General features: G+C 43.4%; 1 protein-coding gene, 1 long non-coding RNA gene and 1 other non-coding gene across 12 annotated transcripts in view; 1 reads left to right on the top strand and 2 right to left on the bottom strand.

Moving 5' to 3' along the window:
* LOC147352984 (uncharacterized) overlaps positions 1-3,088 on the bottom strand; it is a 21,607-nt gene extending 18,519 nt beyond the window's left edge. Inside the window, exon 1 of one of the 3 annotated variants that reach the window (XR_015144980.1) lies at positions 2,950-3,088. This is a non-coding gene — a long non-coding RNA (uncharacterized LOC147352984). Of the gene's footprint in view, positions 1-2,680; positions 2,839-2,949 lie in introns of those variants that run through there. The other 2 variants (XR_015144978.1, XR_015144979.1) reach the window with 2 other exon arrangements.
* LOC147352985 (U6 spliceosomal RNA) lies at positions 1,319-1,422 on the bottom strand. Its single transcript, XR_015146761.1, has one exon. It is a non-coding gene; the product is annotated as a U6 spliceosomal RNA (small nuclear RNA).
* C18H16orf46 (chromosome 18 C16orf46 homolog) lies at positions 2,907-19,075 on the top strand. Of its 8 annotated transcripts, none has more exons than XM_086349446.1 (4): positions 2,907-3,103; positions 9,613-9,860; positions 11,030-11,989; positions 18,691-19,075. In XM_086349446.1, the coding sequence occupies exons 2-4, from the start codon at positions 9,651-9,653 to the stop codon at positions 18,712-18,714; spliced, it is 1,194 nt and encodes a 397-aa protein (XP_086205572.1). In that variant the 5' UTR covers positions 2,907-3,103; positions 9,613-9,650; the 3' UTR covers positions 18,715-19,075. The 8 variants fall into 8 exon arrangements, with proteins under 8 accessions (XP_086205572.1, XP_086205574.1, XP_086205569.1 ...); XM_086349448.1 differs by having other exon boundaries at positions 18,647-19,075; XM_086349447.1 differs by lacking the exon at positions 2,907-3,103 and adding an exon at positions 3,198-3,310.

Below are 19,075 nucleotides of genomic sequence, written 5' to 3'. Positions count from 1 at the left end.
CCTTAAGTTTTAATAAAGAAACCACTAGAGGGCTCGCTATAGGCGTGCTAGTATGAAAATGAGGCTGGTACTTCAGATCACCTCAGCATAATCAACTTCAGAATTTTTCTGAATTTCTGCAGTTTTGGGCTGCTAACATGTCAGGGTACCACCCACTTTCGGTTTTTAAAAATATGCTAAGTATATAACTTATTACTCAACAATCACTGTATTATTTCAGACCTAATCATACATCTGTATTTGTGATGAACTTTTTTCTTACCAGCAACATGGTTTTACTATTGACTACTTCCTCCACCCGTTTTAAGTGGACTTTTTTTTTTTTTAGGGTTAGATATAGGTTCAAAACTGAATGGAAAGCTTCTGTATACCTCCTGCCACCATTTTGGTGTTTTTAAAACACCCCTTTGCCAACTCTGAGATCTTATTCTACAAGAACTTTTGTATCTTGATTCCATCTCTACTTCGGCATTTTATAAACATGACTAGCTAAACGCACTTATCCATTTGTTTCTGCTCAGTCATGCTATCAAACTTCTACTTGCTAGGCCTCAGTGGTGATTACAAGCCTTTAAAAGGGGTATGCAGGCATAATTAGTGTGAAGCTCATCAGTTGCCACATCTTCCAACTTCCACATGTACTTAGGGCAAGGTGCTTTCAGTCAACATGTTTAATTAACAGTCATTTAATAAATCTTAGTTAAAAGACTTTTGGTATACTTCCCAGAAACTGAGAATATAGTTTTAATGAGTGGGGTAACAAATCCTGCTAGTCAGGTGGTTTCAAATTTTCCATTTTCAACAACTCGAGGTCCTTCCTAACCAAACTGTCTGCTGAAGTTAAGAGATACGGCAATGACAAAATCCCTTTCATGTGTGTCTTCCTATGAACAAGTTATTTCACTCAGCTTACATCTATGAAAAAAAATGAATAAAATTGAGACTGAATCTCTCATTCTGGTAATATGTAATATTTTCCTATAGATACATGAATTGATGAGAGAACAGCCCCGTATTTTGTACACTGTCAGTAACATCTTTTGTTTACTATTTGTAAACACAAGGAATACACTCCTATTATTTGCTGAGTAGAAATAAAGGTGATTACGTATCTGAAAACAAATTTAGTTGTTTTAGCTTTACAGTCTTAGGAAAATTTTTTAAATTTCATTTTCAAATTATATTTTTGTGTTATGTTAGGATGAAATTATGTGGATAAAATAAAAATACAGTTATGAATTTAAGGGGAAAAATCAAAAGAAAAATTTGCATTTTTTTCTTTCACTTTATATAGTTTTTTTCCTTTACAATTAAAAAAGTATATATAGAATGCTTCACAAACTTGCATGTCATCCTTGCGCAGTGACCACACTAATATCTCTATTATTCCAATTTTAGCATATGTGCTGCCAAAGTGAGCACAAAATTATCCATTTTTTTTCATGTATTTTGATCATCTGGATGTTACATCCTTTAACATTTATGATTGGGAACTTCCTGATGTCCCAGTGGTTATGATTCTGGGCTTTCACTGCAGGGGCCCAGGTTCAATCCCTGGTTTAAAGAAGTGATATTCCATGTGGGTCAGTCACGTAAAAAAGAAAATATAATTGAAAACTTTATGTTTTAACACAAAAAATGTGGAATGAGGCATGCAGTTTTGCATAGTTCTTAGAAGTATGCAGAAATACTATTAATTACAGGTTATAAAATACAAAAGATCCAAAAGTATATTTTTAGTTAAAGAATACCTTAATAAGTAATCATATTCTAGAAAAGTATGTTGTTCTAAGGTCTTAGAATGTCGTATTTATATCATAAAAATGGTCTTTCCATACAATTGATAGGCTTTGTAATTAATATAGTGTATGTCAATCACCTTGGACTCTTTTGAGACCCCATGGGCTATAGCCTGCCAAGCTCCTCTGTCCATGGAATTTTACTAGGCAAGAATACTGGAGTGGGTTGCCATTTCCTTCTCAAGGGGCTCTTTCCAAACCCAGGGATCGAACAGGGTCTCCTGCACTGCAGACAGACTCTTTACCATCTTAGTCATCAGGGTAGCCCAAACAGCTTTTAATCACAGTGGTATAAAAGGCTGATATTTCTCAAGCAGTAACAGTTACACTTTTAAAAGCAGAAAGGCTTTGGAACCAGAACTGAACCACCATGAATGCCTGATTTGGGGCAGTTTCCCATTCCTGGCTGCACCTTGGGATGCTCGAAAGTACTAGCACCAAAAGTGGGAGGGGAGTAGAAGGGGACCTTCCACTGAGTTCCTCAGCTGATTTAACGACGTGGGGCTATTTTTGACATCTGTAGAAAATACGCCAGCGCCCACTTCACAGGTTGCACTACTACAAGACTTGGGTTCAAACTAGTCCCGCCCAGTCAAGTAAGCGGCTTAAACGCCGACTGTTAAGTTTCTGGCCTGTACCGCCCCGGCACAGTCCTTATGTGGGGAAGGGCAATTTGGGGACAGTTGGCAAAATCTGGGGACAATTTCGTTCATCTGGTACCTCGTGGGTAGAGGCCAGGGATGCTACTATCCACCCGTCATCACAGAACCAACCGTGCCACGAGCAACGGTGCTGAGGGCGAGACCCTGGCTCTCTGAGGGGAAGCTGAGTCCTCGTTTTCTAACTCCAAGGCCTGACGGGCGCCTAAGGGGACACAGTACCTCGCCATGTGACCTCCCGCGCGCTCACGAGTTGTGAGCGCCTCACGCGCCGGTGGAAGGCTGGCGGGCGCGCACAGGCTGTCGGGAGCACGCGCCAACCGCGGTCAGTCAGAGCCGCTTCCCGCGCTGAGCTTTGTTGCGCGGGGCGAAAATACGTCACTTCCGCCGCGAATCCCCACCCTCCCCCTCCAGGGACCGCCCATCGCCCCGCCCCCAGCGCGTCTGTAACGCAGGGCAACCGCCCCTGTAGCCCGCCGGCGGGGACTAACCTGCCCGGGTCCTTCCACCCCGCTGGCCCCTCAGGAGGGTGTGAGCGGCCGGGCCGCTTCCCCGCCTCCGGGTCGAGGCCCCAGACTGCTCCACCGGCGGCAGAGCGAGACGCCTTGCCCAGTTGGGAAGGGAGCTGCCTTTTGAGGCGGGGAGGTAAAAGGAAGAGGAGAAGCTGGGCCTGAAGAGGAGTGGGCAGGGCCTGGGGGGGAGGGGTGCGGAGTGGGTGGGGCAGTGGGAGGAGCCGCTGAAAGGGCGGAGCCCTATGAGAGAGCGGCCCTTGGAGGAAGGGGTAGGGTTGGTGGGGGCGCCTCGCTGGAGGGCATAGCTATTGAAAGAAGGGGAGGCATCTTTTGTGGCCAGGTAGGATGCTGGAGGAAGGGAAGGGCCGAGAGGAGGAAGAAAGAAAGGTCTTGGAAGAAGGGTAGGGAGCCACGCTGTCAAGTGCCTGGGCTTTTGGAAACAGGTGGCAAGAGTTGCGTGTTTGAAGACTTGAATTTTCCTGTACATTGTATGCTGTGTGAGAGCTGGGAAGACTGGGGTTGCTTTACCATTTTACTACCCTTGCTAGGCAGAAGGAGAAGCGGGTGGCAGAGGATGGGATGGTCAAATAGCAACGACTACTCCATGGACATGAAAAGACCTCTGATGCTGGGAAAGATCGAAGGCAGAAGAAGGGGAGACAGAGGATGAGATGGTTGGATGGTATCACCGACTCGATGGACATGAGTTTGAGTAAACCACGGGAGTTGGTGATGGACAGGGAGGCCCGGAATACTGCAGTCCACGGGGTCGCAAAGAGTCGGACACGACTGAGCAACTGAACTGGGAGATAGTGGAGCGCGGAGGAGCCTGGCATGCTGCAGTCTATGGAGGGGTCACAAAGAGTCGACAGGACTTAGCAACTGAACAACCACCACCAGTGCTAATGAACACTTAATGAGTAATGAATGTGACTGGAAAAAGCAGAAGAGTTGGAGACTGGGATTGGAGTGAAATGTTCTGATAGGGAGGGATGGTTGTAGAAACTGTGCTTCTAGGAATCATTCTATGAATAATCAAAGCTGCTGTGCTCTGTGGGCATGTAAGAAGAATAAAGCACAGATAATTAACATGGTGGTTTAGTCACTAAGTTGTGTCGGACTCTTGTGACCCCATGGACTGTAGCCTGCCAGGCTCCTCTGTCCAAGGGATTCTCCAGGTGAGAATACTGGAGTGGGTTGCCATTTCCTTCTCCAGGGGATCTTCCTGACCCTGGAATCCAACCCAGGTCTCCTGCATTGCAGGCAGATTCTTTACCGACTGAGCTATGAGGTATAGGAATTGAGGATAGCCATTTGTAGTCTGATTATAAGGATGAGTGATAGCAGAAATGTGGCAAAGATAATGGCAAAAAGAAAGAATGCCCACCTTCTTCAGTCAGTAAGATGTCTCAAATTCCTCTCTCATGCTTTAGCTCTCTGACTTCTGCTGCTGCTGCTCCTGCTGCTAGCCAAAGAAAACTCTCTGCTTTTAAGGGACACATATCATTAGATTTCCTGAAGAACGGCATGGCAACCCACTCCAGTATCCTTGCCTGGGGAATCCCCATGGACAGAAGAGCCTGGTGGGCTACAGTCCATGGAGTCACAGAGTCAGACACGACTGAGTGACTAAGTACAGCACATCATTTAGATTAGGCCCATCCCAGTAAACCAAGATTGTTTCCCTGTCATCGGGTCAACCAATTGGTACCCATAATTACATAGTCTTTTGAAGAATGGTCCTTGGGACTTACCTGGTGGTACAGTGAATAAGAATCTGCCTGCCAATACAAGAGACAGGGGTTTGATCTCTGGTCCAGGGAGATCCCACAAGCCACAGAGCAACTAAGCCCATGAACCACAATTACTGAGCCTGAGCTCTAAAGCCGGTAAACCACAACTACTGAGCCCTTGTGCTGCAGTTTCTGAAGTGCATGTGCCCAAATGTGTGTATTACTGTTGTTGTTGTTTAGGTGCAAAGTCGTGTCCAACTCTTTTGCCAACTGTGATGGCAAAATATGATGGCAGATGTGGGGAATCACTGGCTTTTAGGTACTTCTGCCTAGAAGTGACTCATGATTTCAGTCCTGTTATTAGCCGAAATAAGTCACAAGGCACTGCTTAACTTCAAGGAGAAATGTAGATAATGCTTCTCTATCTCCAAAAGGAAAAGGAAGAAAGATTTGGGGGACCAATAGTAGCATCTTGGTACCACACTGGTCTGGTATCATCAGAGGTGATGTACGAAGCAAATGACCTTTACGTATATTATAAATGTCACTACCTAAAATAAGAACATTTGTGGTCTTTAAAAATAGAGTCCAGGGGCTATGGGAATGGAAAAGTCCTAGATTTGGGGACAGAGGATGAGATGGTTGGATGGCATCACTGACTCAATGGACATGGGTTTGAGCAAACTCCAGGAGATAGTGGAGGATGGAGAAGCCTGGCGTGCTGCAGTCCATGGGGTCGCAAAGAGTCAGACACGACTTAGCAACTGAAGATAAAACTAAAACATTATAATTATTTTCTTAAAACTGTTTTCAGTTTTCTAGATTCAGAAACATTTATGAAAATACAAAATACAAGGTCCAAGAATAGATAGACAATCCCAAAGAAGTTGGAGGAGTAACTGTTGAATATCAAGATATGAATCTGGAGCAGGATAATTGAGGGATTGGGGGCAGGAGGAGAAGGGGACGACAGAGGATGAGATGGCTGGATGGCATCACTGACTTGATGGATGTGAGTCTCAGTGAACTCCAGGAGTTGGTGATGGACAGGGAGGCCTGGTGTGCTGCGATTCATGGGGTCACAAAGAGTCGGACATGACTGAGCGACTGATCTGATCTGATCTCTGATAGGAATCAATATGATATTGGTGAATGGAGAGACACAGGTCAATGGGCCAGAATAGGGTGTTCTAAAATATACCCAAATAAATATCAGTTCAGTTGCTCAGTTGTGTCCGAGTCTTTGCAACCCCATGAATTGCAGCATGCCAGGCTTTCCCTGTCCATCACCAACCCCCGGAGTTTACCCAGACTCATATCCATTGAGTCGATGATGCCATCCAACCATCTCATCCTCTGTTGTCCCCTTCTTCTCCTGCCTTCAATCTTTCCCAGGATCAGAGTCTTTTCAAATGAGTCAGCTCTTCACATCAGGTGGCCAAAGTATTGGAGTTTCAGCTTCAATATCAGTCCTTCCAATGAACACTCAGGACTGATCTCCTTTAAGATGGACTGGTTGGATCTCCTTGCAGTCCAAGGGACTCTCAAGAGTCTTCTCCAACACCACAGTTCAAAAGCATCAATTCTTTGGCAATCAGCTTTCTTTATAGTCCAGCTCTCACAGCCATACGTGACTACTGGAGAAACCATTGCCTTGACTAGACAGACCTTTGTTGGCAAAGTAATGTCTTTGTTTTTGAATATGCTGTCTAGGTTGGTCATAACTTTTCTTCCAAGGAGTAAGCGTCTTAATTTCATGGCTGCAATCACCATCTGCAGTGATTTTGGAGCCCAGAAAAATAAAGTCAGACACTGTTTCCACTGTTTCCCCATCTATTTCCCATGAAGTAATGGGACCGGATGCCATGATCTTCGTTTTCTGAATGTTGAGCTTTAAGCCTACTTTTTCACTCTCCTCTTTCACTTGCATCAAGAGGCTCTTTAGTTCTTCTTCACTTTCTGCCATAAGGGTGGTGTCATCTGCATGTCTGAGGTTATTGATATTTCTCTTGCCAAATAAACATAGCCAATTGATTTTTGACCAAAAAAAAAAAAATTAAATGCAGGAAGAATAATCTTTGAACAAGAATGTTGCAACCACTGGCTGTTTATATTCAAAAACTTAATTCAAAATGGATCATAGACCTAAATATAAACCATAAAACTATATAACTTTGAAAATTAAATACAGAAAATCTTTATGACCTGTGGTTAGGCAGAGTGTTATTAGACATGACACCAAAAACATAATCCATTAAAAACAAAACCAAACCCACATATGATAAAACTGGTCCTCATTTTAACTTTTATACAACATATCTGTAAGAGTAGCAACAGAAGATAATGTCCTTTCTCTGGCCTCTGCTGTAATATTGGTGTGTCTTTGCCACTGACCAGTGGAGAAGGCAATGGCACCCCACTCCAGTACTCTTGCCTGAAAAATCCCATGGACGGAGGATCCTGGTAGGCTGCAGTCCATGGGTCGCTAAGAGTCGGACACGACTGAGCGACTTCACTTTGACTTTTCACTTTCATGCATTGGAGAAGGAAATGGCAACCCACTCCAGTATTCTTGCCTGGAGAATCCCAGGGACAACGGGCCTGGTGGGCTGCCATCTATAGGGTTGCACAGAGTTGGACACGACTGAAGCGACTTAGCAGCAGCAGCAGCAGTGGTAATGAAGTCTTTGTTCCTTTCAGGAGCAGGGCAGTTCGTATTCTAAGTTACAGATTGGTTAGGGTGTCAAAGCTCCATTGAGTTTGCCAGATGTCTAACAAAGAGGCATTTGGTAGTCTCTGTACTTCTCAGTTCATTAACAAATGACATCATCACAACGTGGGGTTGGAGATCCTAAAGGTAATGTCTGTGTTTTTTCTTTTCCTCCTGCATTTCCAATGCCTTCTTTTGTATTCAGTAAATTCAGTGAGAAGGCCTTGAGTCCTTTGACTTAAAGAGTAATTGGCCAGTTATTTATGGAGTGTCTCCAAATCTTCCCCTGTGGCTCAGCTGGTAAAGACTACACCTATAATGAGTGAATCCTGGGTTCAATCCCTGGGTTGGGAAGATTCCTTGGAGAAGGGAAAGGCTACCCACTCCAGTATTCTGGCCTAGCGAATTCCATGGACTGTATAGCCCATGGGGTCACAAAGAGTCAGACACAACTGAGGAACTTTCACTTTTCCAAATCATCTTCATTAACTATATTCTCCAATTTTTTTCTGAGTTTTTTCCCCACCTTTTGGTACATCTCTTTAAATAAGTCCCTGTTCAAGGTCTTTACCCCAATTAAATTATCCAAACCATGAAATCTGTTCTTTGATACATTTATTCAGTTTGCTTAAGATCAAAATTCATGCTTTGCTCACCTCCACTGTTATCCTGTTTTATTTCTTGAACCATTCTGTTAACATGATGGCTTGAAAAAAAAAAACACATTTTATTATGGAAAATTTCACAGTGACCCAAAAGTACAGTGAATAGTGCAGTTAACCTCAATGTCCTCATACTCTTCTACAACAAACAGAATTTGTGGCTTTTTTTATTTCCTTGTTCTCTAACCACAACCAACCACCCCCACCCCCTTGCAGGATTATTTTGAACCAAATCATGATGACTTATGTTCAATTGGTAAAATAATAAGCTATTTTACAGGCTTTTGAAAAAAATTATTTATCTATTTATTTGGCTGTGCCAGGTCTTAGTTACAACATGTGGGATCCAGCTCCCTGACCAGGGATTGAACCCAGGCTCCCTGCATTGGGAGTACAGAGTCTTAGCCACTGGACCGCCAGGGAAGGCCCCTATTTACAGGGTTTTTTGCTGATCATTTTCTTCCATTGCTGTTTAAATGCTACTAGAGAAGATATTTTCTGTATCACACTGAATTTCCCATAGGCTCTGTTTCTTAGAGTCTCACTCATCTTTTTTTAATTTTCATTCATCTTCTTTATTTCATTTCTAAATATCTTAAGTTCCTTTGGCCTTTTCATCTTGAAAAGGATCAGCTTTTCTTTGGGTTTATTCTTGTTTATCCAGACATGTACTTTCGGGGCTTGCTTGGACCTCAGTCAACATTTTTTTCTTTGTACATTTTTTGGTTCTAGCCACTTCAATAGCGTATGTCATATAATTTAATATCTTCTGGCATACATGTGTGTGCCTTCCTGCTTTGTACTCCAAATCCAATTTTCTAGTTGCATCTGCAAATGCATTTTCCCATGGGAGCATTTTCACTGTGATCCTTGTGTTTCCTTGATGTGATTTTCTAAGAAACATATGGATTTTGATGTATGTTTTATACCAGTGATTCTTAAACCAAATCAGATTGTAAAGCTCTGTGGAAGTCAAGAAGTGGAAGAACACGAGCTCTGATTTACTTTAAATCTATAAACAAGGCATAATTTTACCATCAGAAAATCAGTATTACACCACTGCAGATTTTTGCATTCCAAATAGAAGGAAAACTGCATGTAATTGGTAAGAAATCACATAGCCACCCTTTTAGTTGACCTTTGATTGCTTTTTGCACATTTCTATTTGTCATCTCTTACATGAGTTTGGAAGATAAGAATGGACAATTAATCTTTTTTCTTTTAAATAAATCCAGGTGTTTTATTTGTTTTTTGCCACACTATTCTGCATTCGGGATCTTAGTTCCCTGATCAGGGATAGAACCCATACCCCCTGCAGTGGAAGCACCAGGGAAGTCCTAAATCCATAAGTCTTTGAAATTAGCCTTATATTTTATATTTTATAATGTCAATAGTTGGCAATGGATGGTTTCATAATATTTCTTCTGTCTATTCCTGAACATGTCTTGACGATGTTTCACCTGAGTTATTGAATTGGTTTTTTAAAAGAAACAAAGCAGTATTAAAAGCTAAGTTCCATTTGCATTTTAAACCACAGGAAGAAGATGTTAAAGACTTTAAGCAACCATCACAGTAATGGATTTCGGTCACAAAAATGCGACTGAATTAGAAAATAGTGAAAATTATGAAATTGAAAGCACAGAAGAAACTGAATTAATCTATACTTGTCCAGATGAAAGAAGTGAAAAGAATCATGTTTGTTGTCTTCTCAGTATCAGTGACATTACACTTGAACAAGATAAAAAAGCCAAAGAGTTTGTCATTGGAACTGGATGGGAAGAAGCAGTGAGTATTTTCTTGAGTTAGGTCTTGTGCATGTTAGGGTTTTGATACAAGCCTTTTACTATTTTCATAAATAGTTACTGTTGCCAAAAAAAAAATGTGTAAGCAAGGAACAGAAACCTCTGAAACAGAGGTAGAATATTAATGATGATAATAGCAGTACCTTTTATTGAGTATTTATGACCATTCTGTATGGTCATAAATACTAAATACACAGTACTAAATGCTTCACATACATCAATTCATTCACCCTCTCAGGTGTTATGAATAGCCTCACTTTTTGGAAAAGGAAACCAAAGCACCAAAAATGAAATGTGTCAAAATCTCCCAGGCGGTGGTCAAGGCAGGAGCTTGAACTGAGCTTTTCTGGACTCCAGAACACAATTCCCTTAACTCAAGCTACTTAACTTAACTCCTGCTACTTAACTCCCCAGGAGACCAGAGATTTCTATCCTGGTGGTTCTATGCAGAATCCTGTGGTTTATTCTTAAACTATTCTTAGAATCAATAATGAAATATAAGGGAATTGGTCTGATTGCTTGGCAATGTCACAGCTAGGGCTGGGAGGGGAGAGGGGTGTCTCTGGATGTACTGGGGTTGAGGCTGGGGTGCTGCTCCACATTGTAGAATGCTCGGGGTGGCTCCCACCACAGGAGATGCTCCAGCCCTGTCTCAGTTCCGGCTGCTAGAAGAGAATACTGTAGGCTGGGCAGCTTAAGCAGCAGACATTTATTTCTTACAGTTTGGGAGGAATGTTCGAGATCTGGGTGCCAACATGGTCGGTTTCTTGGTGGGAACCGTATTCTTGGTTATATCCTCACACAGCCTTCTTTGGTGCAGGCAAGCGCAGAGAGCCTGCAGTACAAGAAAGCCTGGCAGGCGGGACAAGTATGGTTTTGATTTTATTTTAATAGTTCTGAATTTATTTTAATACACATCTAAAAATATATATAGTCAGCACATCAGTGTGCTGATAGATACTATCGCTTAGTATTTTAGTCTTTACAAATACTATTACAAATACTATGGCGTAGTAGGAGGCTAAACTAAGCATGAAAAGTTAAATTAAGTCAATCCGAAGAAAAATATTGATTCAAATAGGAGAGTCAAAATGGGGATGTGTCCACAGTGGGGGCAGCTAGGCTGAGAGTAACACACTGCTTTATCTGCAGGTCCGAGGCTGGGGACAGATTTCTCCAACTGCCTGCATCTGGCCCAGGAAGAAGCTTAAGAAGGCGAGGGTGGGAGAAAGTGCCAGCAGCTGCTTACTCTGTGTCAATCTCTCCCATGGGAGCCTGGAGGCCAGGCCTCAGTCAGAGGGCGGGAAGTTGGAGTCTGGGGCTTCAGCTCCAGCTCCAGCCGAGGCAGGCCCAGAGAAGGATGGAGGCAGCCTCTCCCAGACCCCAGGCATCCCCCCAGGCTCCACTACGACCTCCAGGGAAGTTAACAAAATCTGCTTTCCCACCTACAGTCAGGGAGAGAAGAAAAGTCTGCAAATAAAGGAGTTCATTTGGTGCCTGGAAGACTGGGCCACCCCGGAGACCGTTAGGGGCAAGGACCCCAGAAGGCCCTGGAGAGGCACCGACAGAATTCTCCCTGCCTCAGACTCCCTGACTTCCAAAGCCCTTTTAGTCCTCCCTCCCTTGAAATCTTCGCCCCCAGATGGCTTGGATGTTCTGGGTAAGAAGACTAAGAACTTTTTCTTGCGGCCAGAAGAGAAGGGGCTGAGTGTGGAAAAGGATGAGTGTGTGGCTTATGCCTATGGAGTGAAAGCGGTTGACGGGGCAGGCGAAAAGCAGCCCACTGAGCTGGCCAGGCACCACAGAGTCAAGGACATGCAGCCTTTCCTCACCCCGGTGGCCCGGACGCCGCTGCTGCCCGAGCCTGAGCCCTGCTGCCTGCACTGGTCCCGCCTGCCTGAGAAAAACCTGCTGTGCCCTCCCTGCTATCTCGCCACCTTCCAGCTTTTGCAGAAACAAGGAGCGAGGAACTACAAAGCCAGACTCAAAGCCAGGGAGCCCAGACCTCCCATGAAAACCCCAAAGCGCGTCCTCACAGAGGCCAAGCAGGAAAACAGGCCCCAAATGTTGGAGACTAAAGTGTTCTCAAGACCTCTCTTGCCGTCCCTCACAGTGAGCAGAGTTGTTATTCCCATTTCCACTCACAGACTCCTTTGAGCTGCTACAATATAATTCCCTGGGAACAAGCAGCGTCTGAACATGGTTCATCTTCTCTCCCCTGTCTCCCTCCTGCCCCACCCCAGTCTCTTTCTCTTTCTCCTTCTCCTCTTCATCTCGCACACTCTTCTCTCCCTCTCTCCCCCGGTCCTTTTTTGGTGGTAGATCAGGGACAGCTGAACCTCATAGTACGGATTTTGATGTACTCTCAAAACCTCCACATTTTGGTGTTACCTGCTTCTGTTGCTTAGCCATTTACAAAACGCACACTGGTTGTGCCAGTCTCAGCCTCAGCCTGGCTTATCTGTGCCCTGGAAGACAAGCGGATGGTGGGGAAGCTGGAGGGCCTCCCTCTGGGGTGGCCCCCAGGTCAGCCCCTGAACCCCAGTGCTTCAAGCCAGGCGTCCTGGGCTTATTGAGACCAAATCGTTTCCTGATCTTTTGAACCTGGCAGATGGTCTATCAGTTACCACATTTTCTCTTGCAACAGAGATCTGCTTTAATTGAAACAGTGTTGTAAGATAAAATTCCAGCCTGTGTCCAGATGAATTTCCTGTGTCCAGGGTGGCATATCCTTATATTGATATTGGATGGATGGATGTGCCATATCCATTGTATCTTATGTGTCCCAGATTTCATATACTTAGAGCCTCATGTTAGTCTCTGTGTCTGGGAGGTTTTGGCTACCTTTCTACAAAATTCATCGTGAGAGGCAGGTTGAGAATAATTATTATTTTTTAAATGTCACTGTGATTATTGTTAGCACACCTGCTTCTTCAAGTCTTACATCTACTATTTGGGAACTTGACGTCCCCAGACAGAGTTATGGGATGGAGGTGTGACTTTCTTCCTTCTTCCATCTTTCCTCCCCCTCATTTTACTCCAGTGCACATTTCCTGAAGTTGTGTATAAATTAAACGTTTGTAAATAAGTTATTTTTTAAATGTGAAGTGACAATGCTATGTAGAGAGATGCTGTGAAGAACAATTTTGTAATGTGAAAAGCCATTTAGCTGCTCTGTAATTATATAGTTTGCATTTGCTTAAAGTATATTATACTTGAACTGTAGGCTTTCCATTTCCTAAGTGATGGGCAGACAGAATATATGGCTATTTGTAAACATCTGCTTTCCATAACTGGTCTTTGTAATGTCTTGTCTGTTTAAGTTTAGTTTTGTTGGTTTGTCTTTACAAAACACCAGAAATGCAGGAATGATTACAGTACAATAGTCATTTAAAGGTGCATTTTGCCTTTTGAGGTTGGACACTTTACAGACTAGAAGCACTTTTCAGGTTCTACTCACCCTTTCTCGTCTGAATGAAGAAACCATCTGAATTCACGTCCAAGAAGAGGTCCCGATTTCCCCCCGTGTCTGCACACTGGGGGTGTCGGACCCAGTGCTGCTTGAGCACTGTCCAGCTCTGGCAACCTGCCTACCTGAGTCAGTGGTTTTTTCCAAGTCCTTCTTTGTAGGCTGCAGAATAATGAATAAGCTCACTGTGTATACACCTGTCAAAGTGTTTGCTTGGGAGGGAAAAGTATCTACCAGTATGAACGAGGGACAGAGCGCACTTGCTCAGCCCAGGGCTACTTACCAGTTGAGATCTTGCCACAGTTTGAACTGATACAAGTGACAACAGAAAGAATTTTTTTTTTTCTTAAGAAAAACTCACTTCTTGAGATAAGGGTTATATATTCTATACCTTTGGGGATAAACATATAATAATTTAGAATTGAGATTTAGTTAAAGGTTTGTTGTTGTTCAGTCATGTTCGACTCTTTGCCACCCCGTGTTGGTTTTAGTATCTTAAAATTTTTTTTTAATCAACTAGTTTTTTTTTAAATTATGAAAGCGTCTATTTCTTTAGGTAATTATTCAAATACCTGATAAAGTCCCTCTGGTATCTTATTTGTGTTGGCCGAGGAAGTTTGGCTTGCTTCTCTGGACAAAGTCACTTTAGGCCTTGTCCCAGTTTTTAGTCAGATTGAATCAGGACGTTCAAACTGGTCTTTGATATCCTAGTCTATCTAGATAAATGCTAAATGTTTACTAGAATGCAATAACAAAAATCTAGGCCAGTAACAAAAATCCTTCCATTTTAAGGAGTCAACATGTTATAATTCAGTCCCAATCACCCTCTTCCTACCTCCAGGTGATGACCTCAAATTAAGTTTTGGTTCTTATGTGTTGTTGTTAGTCGCTCAGTTGTGTCCAACTCTTTGCCACCCCCTGAACTGTAGCCTGCCAGGCTCTTCTGTCCGTGGAATTCTCCAGCGAGAATACTAGAGTGGGTTGCCATTCCCTGCTCCAGGGGATCTTCCAGACCCAGGGATCGATTCTCAAGCCAAACATGGAGGGCTCTGTGTTTCATCTTTTATTCTGTTAATTTGTATCATTAGTAAAACTTTCCAAACTCCTATTTTTCTGGAAATTTAAAAAATCACCGAGTGGAAGTGTGGCTGCTCCCAACACAGGGCTCCTCTGCAGAGCCTCACCTCCTAGGGGAGGCCACACTGAGTTCTGGGAGTGCTGCTGAGCAAGTGCCGGGCCGGAGGGACTGGACACCTGGGAGAGTGTAGATCTGACAGTGATGGGGGGACAAGGGCGAGGGGAAGATTAAGTCAGAATAAGACCCGGCAATGTTTGGACAAGTATGGCGAGCTTTGGCTACTCGAGGAGACTTCCTCTCATTTTTAGCTTTGTTCTTTTTAGTCTGGACTAGATCTACTTTGCTTTCAATCTCTCCCTCTCCTAAGTGCTGGAGCCCCAGCCCATCTCTATGCAGGCTCCCCTGGCTGGCCAAGCAGGCTGAGCTGCACAATTGGGAGTCCTCACACCTGGGACTTTTTGGGGTGTCTGGGCTTGGGTTCAAGTGCAGCCTTGGTGCTGCAGTTCAGGGGCTCCTGAGAAGCCAGATGAGGAAGAAACAGGGGCTCCCGTGGCTGTGGGCAGACAAGGGAGTTTGCTGATACCACAGGCAACACTCACCCACTGTCTGCCAGGCTAACTGCGGCCCTGGAGCCAGGAGAGGTTCTGTGCCGTGCCCTTGAGGCCCAGGCTAAACTCTGACCCGAGTACCACTAACCCATCACGTGACACAGTAATTCCACTTGAATTGGCAAGGCACTAAGTGTTGAGAGCTTCTTCTGGGTATTGCCTCCTTTTATCCTGAGCAAATTCATGAGGCTCAGGGCTCATTTTCTCCTGTGACCCAAGAAGAAACTCATCAACAGAGTTTGGGTTCAGGTGTGCAGCTTGGGCATCTGAAGGTGCCAACTTATCTCCAAGGTGAAGAAATAGCTGGAGTGCTGGGTGGAAAGAATCGTGTAGGGCAAGGAAGGAGGACTTCGGAATGTCTTTCCTTCCTGTTAGATGGGAATAATTTCAGACACAGGATGTGGTGAAGACGAGGAGGTAATGTATGTAAAACGCTCACAGAGATTTGTGGTTTTCCAGAATGTCGTGATCGGATCAAATACAGATAGCTGGATCATTTCCCTTTAATGAATGCCTGGCTGTTCAGAATCATTTAGAAATCCTGTGGGCATGGCCAGTTGTCACGTGGACTCTTTAAAAAGCTCACCTCCCTAACTTGTCAACTTGGGGGTCCTTGGTTGGGATGCCTGTCCATCAGTTCATGGGCCATCTTCATTGCCTGGCCCTTCTTCTCATCCTGTTTTGCCTGAATTTCCACCGCAGCAGTCTAAACATGATTGCTCTCCAGACTTATGCCATGTCTCTCAGACTGATGTTGTGTCATCCTGAGGTGTTACAGCAAAAAATTTACTTCTCAAATTTAATCTAGCAGATCAAAGCTATTGTATATCTTCCTGAACACAGTCTAAAGTAACTCAATAACTAAAACTAGCACCATCATCTTTTTTTTCCCTAGGAGCTGAAAACTAGACATTTTTAAATTGACTCTGTCCTATAAAATGAGGGGTTAGGGACTTCCCTGATGTTCCAGTGGTTAAGACCCTGTGCTTCCAGTGCAGGGGATTCAGGTTCGATTCCTGGTCAGGGGGAAAAATTGAGGGAATTAATACCTAAGGTACTTCCTGATTCTGTCATTTTAGTGAAGTTAACTTGCCTGTAAACATCACTGCTGCTACTGCTAAGTTGCTTCAGTCATCTCCGACTCTGTGCGACCCCAGAGACGACAGCCCACCAGGCTCCCCCGTCCCTGGGATTCTCCAGGCAAGAATACTGGAGTGGGTTGCCATTTCCTTCTCCAATGCATGAAAGTGAAAAGTCAAAGTGAAGTCACTCAGTTGTGTCCGACTCTTAGCGACCTCATGGACTGCAGCCTACCAGGCTCCTCCATCCATGGGTTTTCCAGGCAAGAGTACTGGAGTCGGGTGCCAGTGCCTTCTCCAAGTAAACATTACTAGACACTCAAAATGTGAACAGTTCTTTCTGTCAGATTTGTGATCAGATTGACTCTGGATGCTGGCTCTTGTAGTGTAAAATCTAAGTGAATTTCAATTTCTACATTTCAAAAGTTGCTTACAGTAGAAGTCCTAAAAGAGACTTTTTTTTTTTTTTTACGTAAGACCCAGGTGGCTCAGTGGTAAAGAACCCTCCTTAATGCAGGAGATGCAAGAGATGTGGGCTCGCTCCCTGGGTAGATCCCCTGGAGGAGGAAATGGCAACCCACTCCAGTGTTCTTGCCTGGGAAATCCCATGGACAGAGGAGCCTACAGTCCGTGGGGTTGCAAAGAGATATAACTAAGCACCCACCAGAACTCAACTTTTCTAATACATTCTTTCTAAACAGCATACAAGCTTTATTTTATTTTAGACCATGCTGGGTCTTCGTTGCTGGGTGCGGACTTTCTCTAGTTGCGGCAAGTAGGGGCTTCTCATTGCTGTGGCTTCTTTTGTTGAAGAGCACAGGCTCTAGGGTGGGTGTGCTTCAGTAGTTGCTGCACACGGGCTCAGTAGTTGTGGCGCATGGGCTTAGTTGCCCCGAGGCATCTGGGATCTTCCTAGGCCAGGGATCACACTGCAATATACACACTTCTTAAAGATTTCAGTGGCCGAGCATCTTTGGAAATAAGCATTGCATCCACAGCAATGCTTAAAGTTCCACCTCACCAACCGGCCCTATCCCTTGGGCAGGACTTTTCAACCTTGGCACTACTGGCATTAGGGATGGGTAGTTCTTTGTGTGGGGTTGTTTTGTGCATAAAGGGAAACAGCAGCATCCTGGCCTCTATGCACTAGATGCCAATGGTCCCCTCACAGTTGTGACAATCAAGAATGTCTTTAGACATTGCCAAGTGCCACAAGGGCCCAGGTGAGAATAGGTGCTTTAGGGAATTAATTATCTAGAATCCAATACCTGTTTGCAGCTTCTCTGACAGCTCTGCTTTCTGCTCCAGAGTGAGCAGAAGCCTTGGCACAGAGGCAAAGGGCAAGTGGGATTAGTTCCGCCTGCCTCATCCTGGGCAGCACGAGTGCTCTTGGCTTTGACCTGGTCCCTCAGGGCCTCCTGGGGGCACCTGCTCCATTTCCCTCCAGGCCTGCTTTTCTCTGGGACCATTTCTCTCAGAGTTAACAGTAGGGCTCATTTAGTCAGAGCCAGGGACAGCTGTAGGCATAATCTGATTCTCTTTAGGAGAATGTGCATTATTTTGGCAAGGTTTTCAAGAAAATTCTAAGATGCTAAATTGATGTGTTTACATTTAATGGCATAATTCAGAATTCTCTACTTTTCAACCAGTACTCTCCTCACATTCACTGCACTAAATCAGTGTGAATACTGAGAGGCAGCCCAGTATGTATGACCCTCCTTAATAGCCACTGGAAAATTGATACTTTATATATGTGAAAATGGCTTTTTTCCTCCCATATGGCTCAAACTACAAGCCTTGCTTCCCTATGTATCTTAAAATGAAACAATTTCTCACTTACTTAAACTTGAGGAGTGCTAACTTGAAGATATAACATAAAGTAGCCTTATTTCCAGCAACACAGGAGGGTTAGGACTATTTACTGTAAAATGTGAAAGAACTGTTAGCAATTTCATTTAACATCTGCATGTGCTCTGAAGAGAAGTAGAAATCTAACTAACAAGATAAAAACCACTGGTCCCGATATTGTTCATGACTCTGCTCGGGCTGTTTTGTGGCCATTCACCAAATCCTCATGATGGACTTTTCTAATGTAATCCCAGGAAAATGGAATGTTAGGGAGATACCATTATAGTAGCTAATGGGAGAACCTGAAATCTGAAAACTTACTCCTTAGACACATATGTCATCAGAGAAACGGGATTTAAACGGTTCTAAAATATACCATATCTTACCAAAAGAAAAGGTGGAAAAAAAAAAAAAAGATACCAGCCTACAACTCATTAATAAGTACTAGACTCTCAAATATAGCTAAACAAAAACTATTACCACAAACTGAACTAAGACAATATAAACAGTTCCTAAAATATCATTTGCCAAAGTTTGGATGGCTTCTCAAAAAGCAAACTATAAAATCTTAAGTTTTGAGAGCTCACTTTTTAAATAGGGAAGTCTTTAAGGAGCATTTTAAGGTTAGATATCCTTTTGTGGTAAGTTAACTCAGATGCACTGACTTCTGCCAAATTTTTATTGCAGCACAAGCTCTACATTTTCTGAAGTCACTAAATTTCTCATTACAGCACAGGAAAAAGAAGATAAAGTAGGAGAAGTATCAGTTTCAAATTCAGCCCTAAGCAGCAACATTTTTGAGATGCAATCATAAAACCAAATATTTCACCCGGGACAAGGAAAAAGCAGTGGATCATCAGAAAACAGAGTAAAAAGCTGAAAGAAGATGTGAAAAAAAAAAAGAAAAGCAGTGAGAAGATGCCAAGCTTGGAACAAGGTCTTATTGACACATACTATGCTAATCTCACTTCTTTAGGCTAAAAAAAAAAAAAGTCTTTGTTCACATAGGTAATATATACATCTTTCAGAATTTATGGAGATAAATTTTTAAAAAAATATTTTTTTATTTTCGGAAATATTTGACTGTTTCAATGATAAACTAAAAGTTATAAATTC

This window comes from Bos grunniens, chromosome 18 (assembly GCF_055505025.1).
Source record: "Bos grunniens cultivar Pamir isolate PY7600 chromosome 18, Bosgru_T2T1.0, whole genome shotgun sequence".
Taxonomy (NCBI): domain Eukaryota; kingdom Metazoa; phylum Chordata; class Mammalia; order Artiodactyla; family Bovidae; genus Bos; species Bos grunniens.
This window is presented reverse-complemented; position numbering and strand designations above follow the sequence as displayed.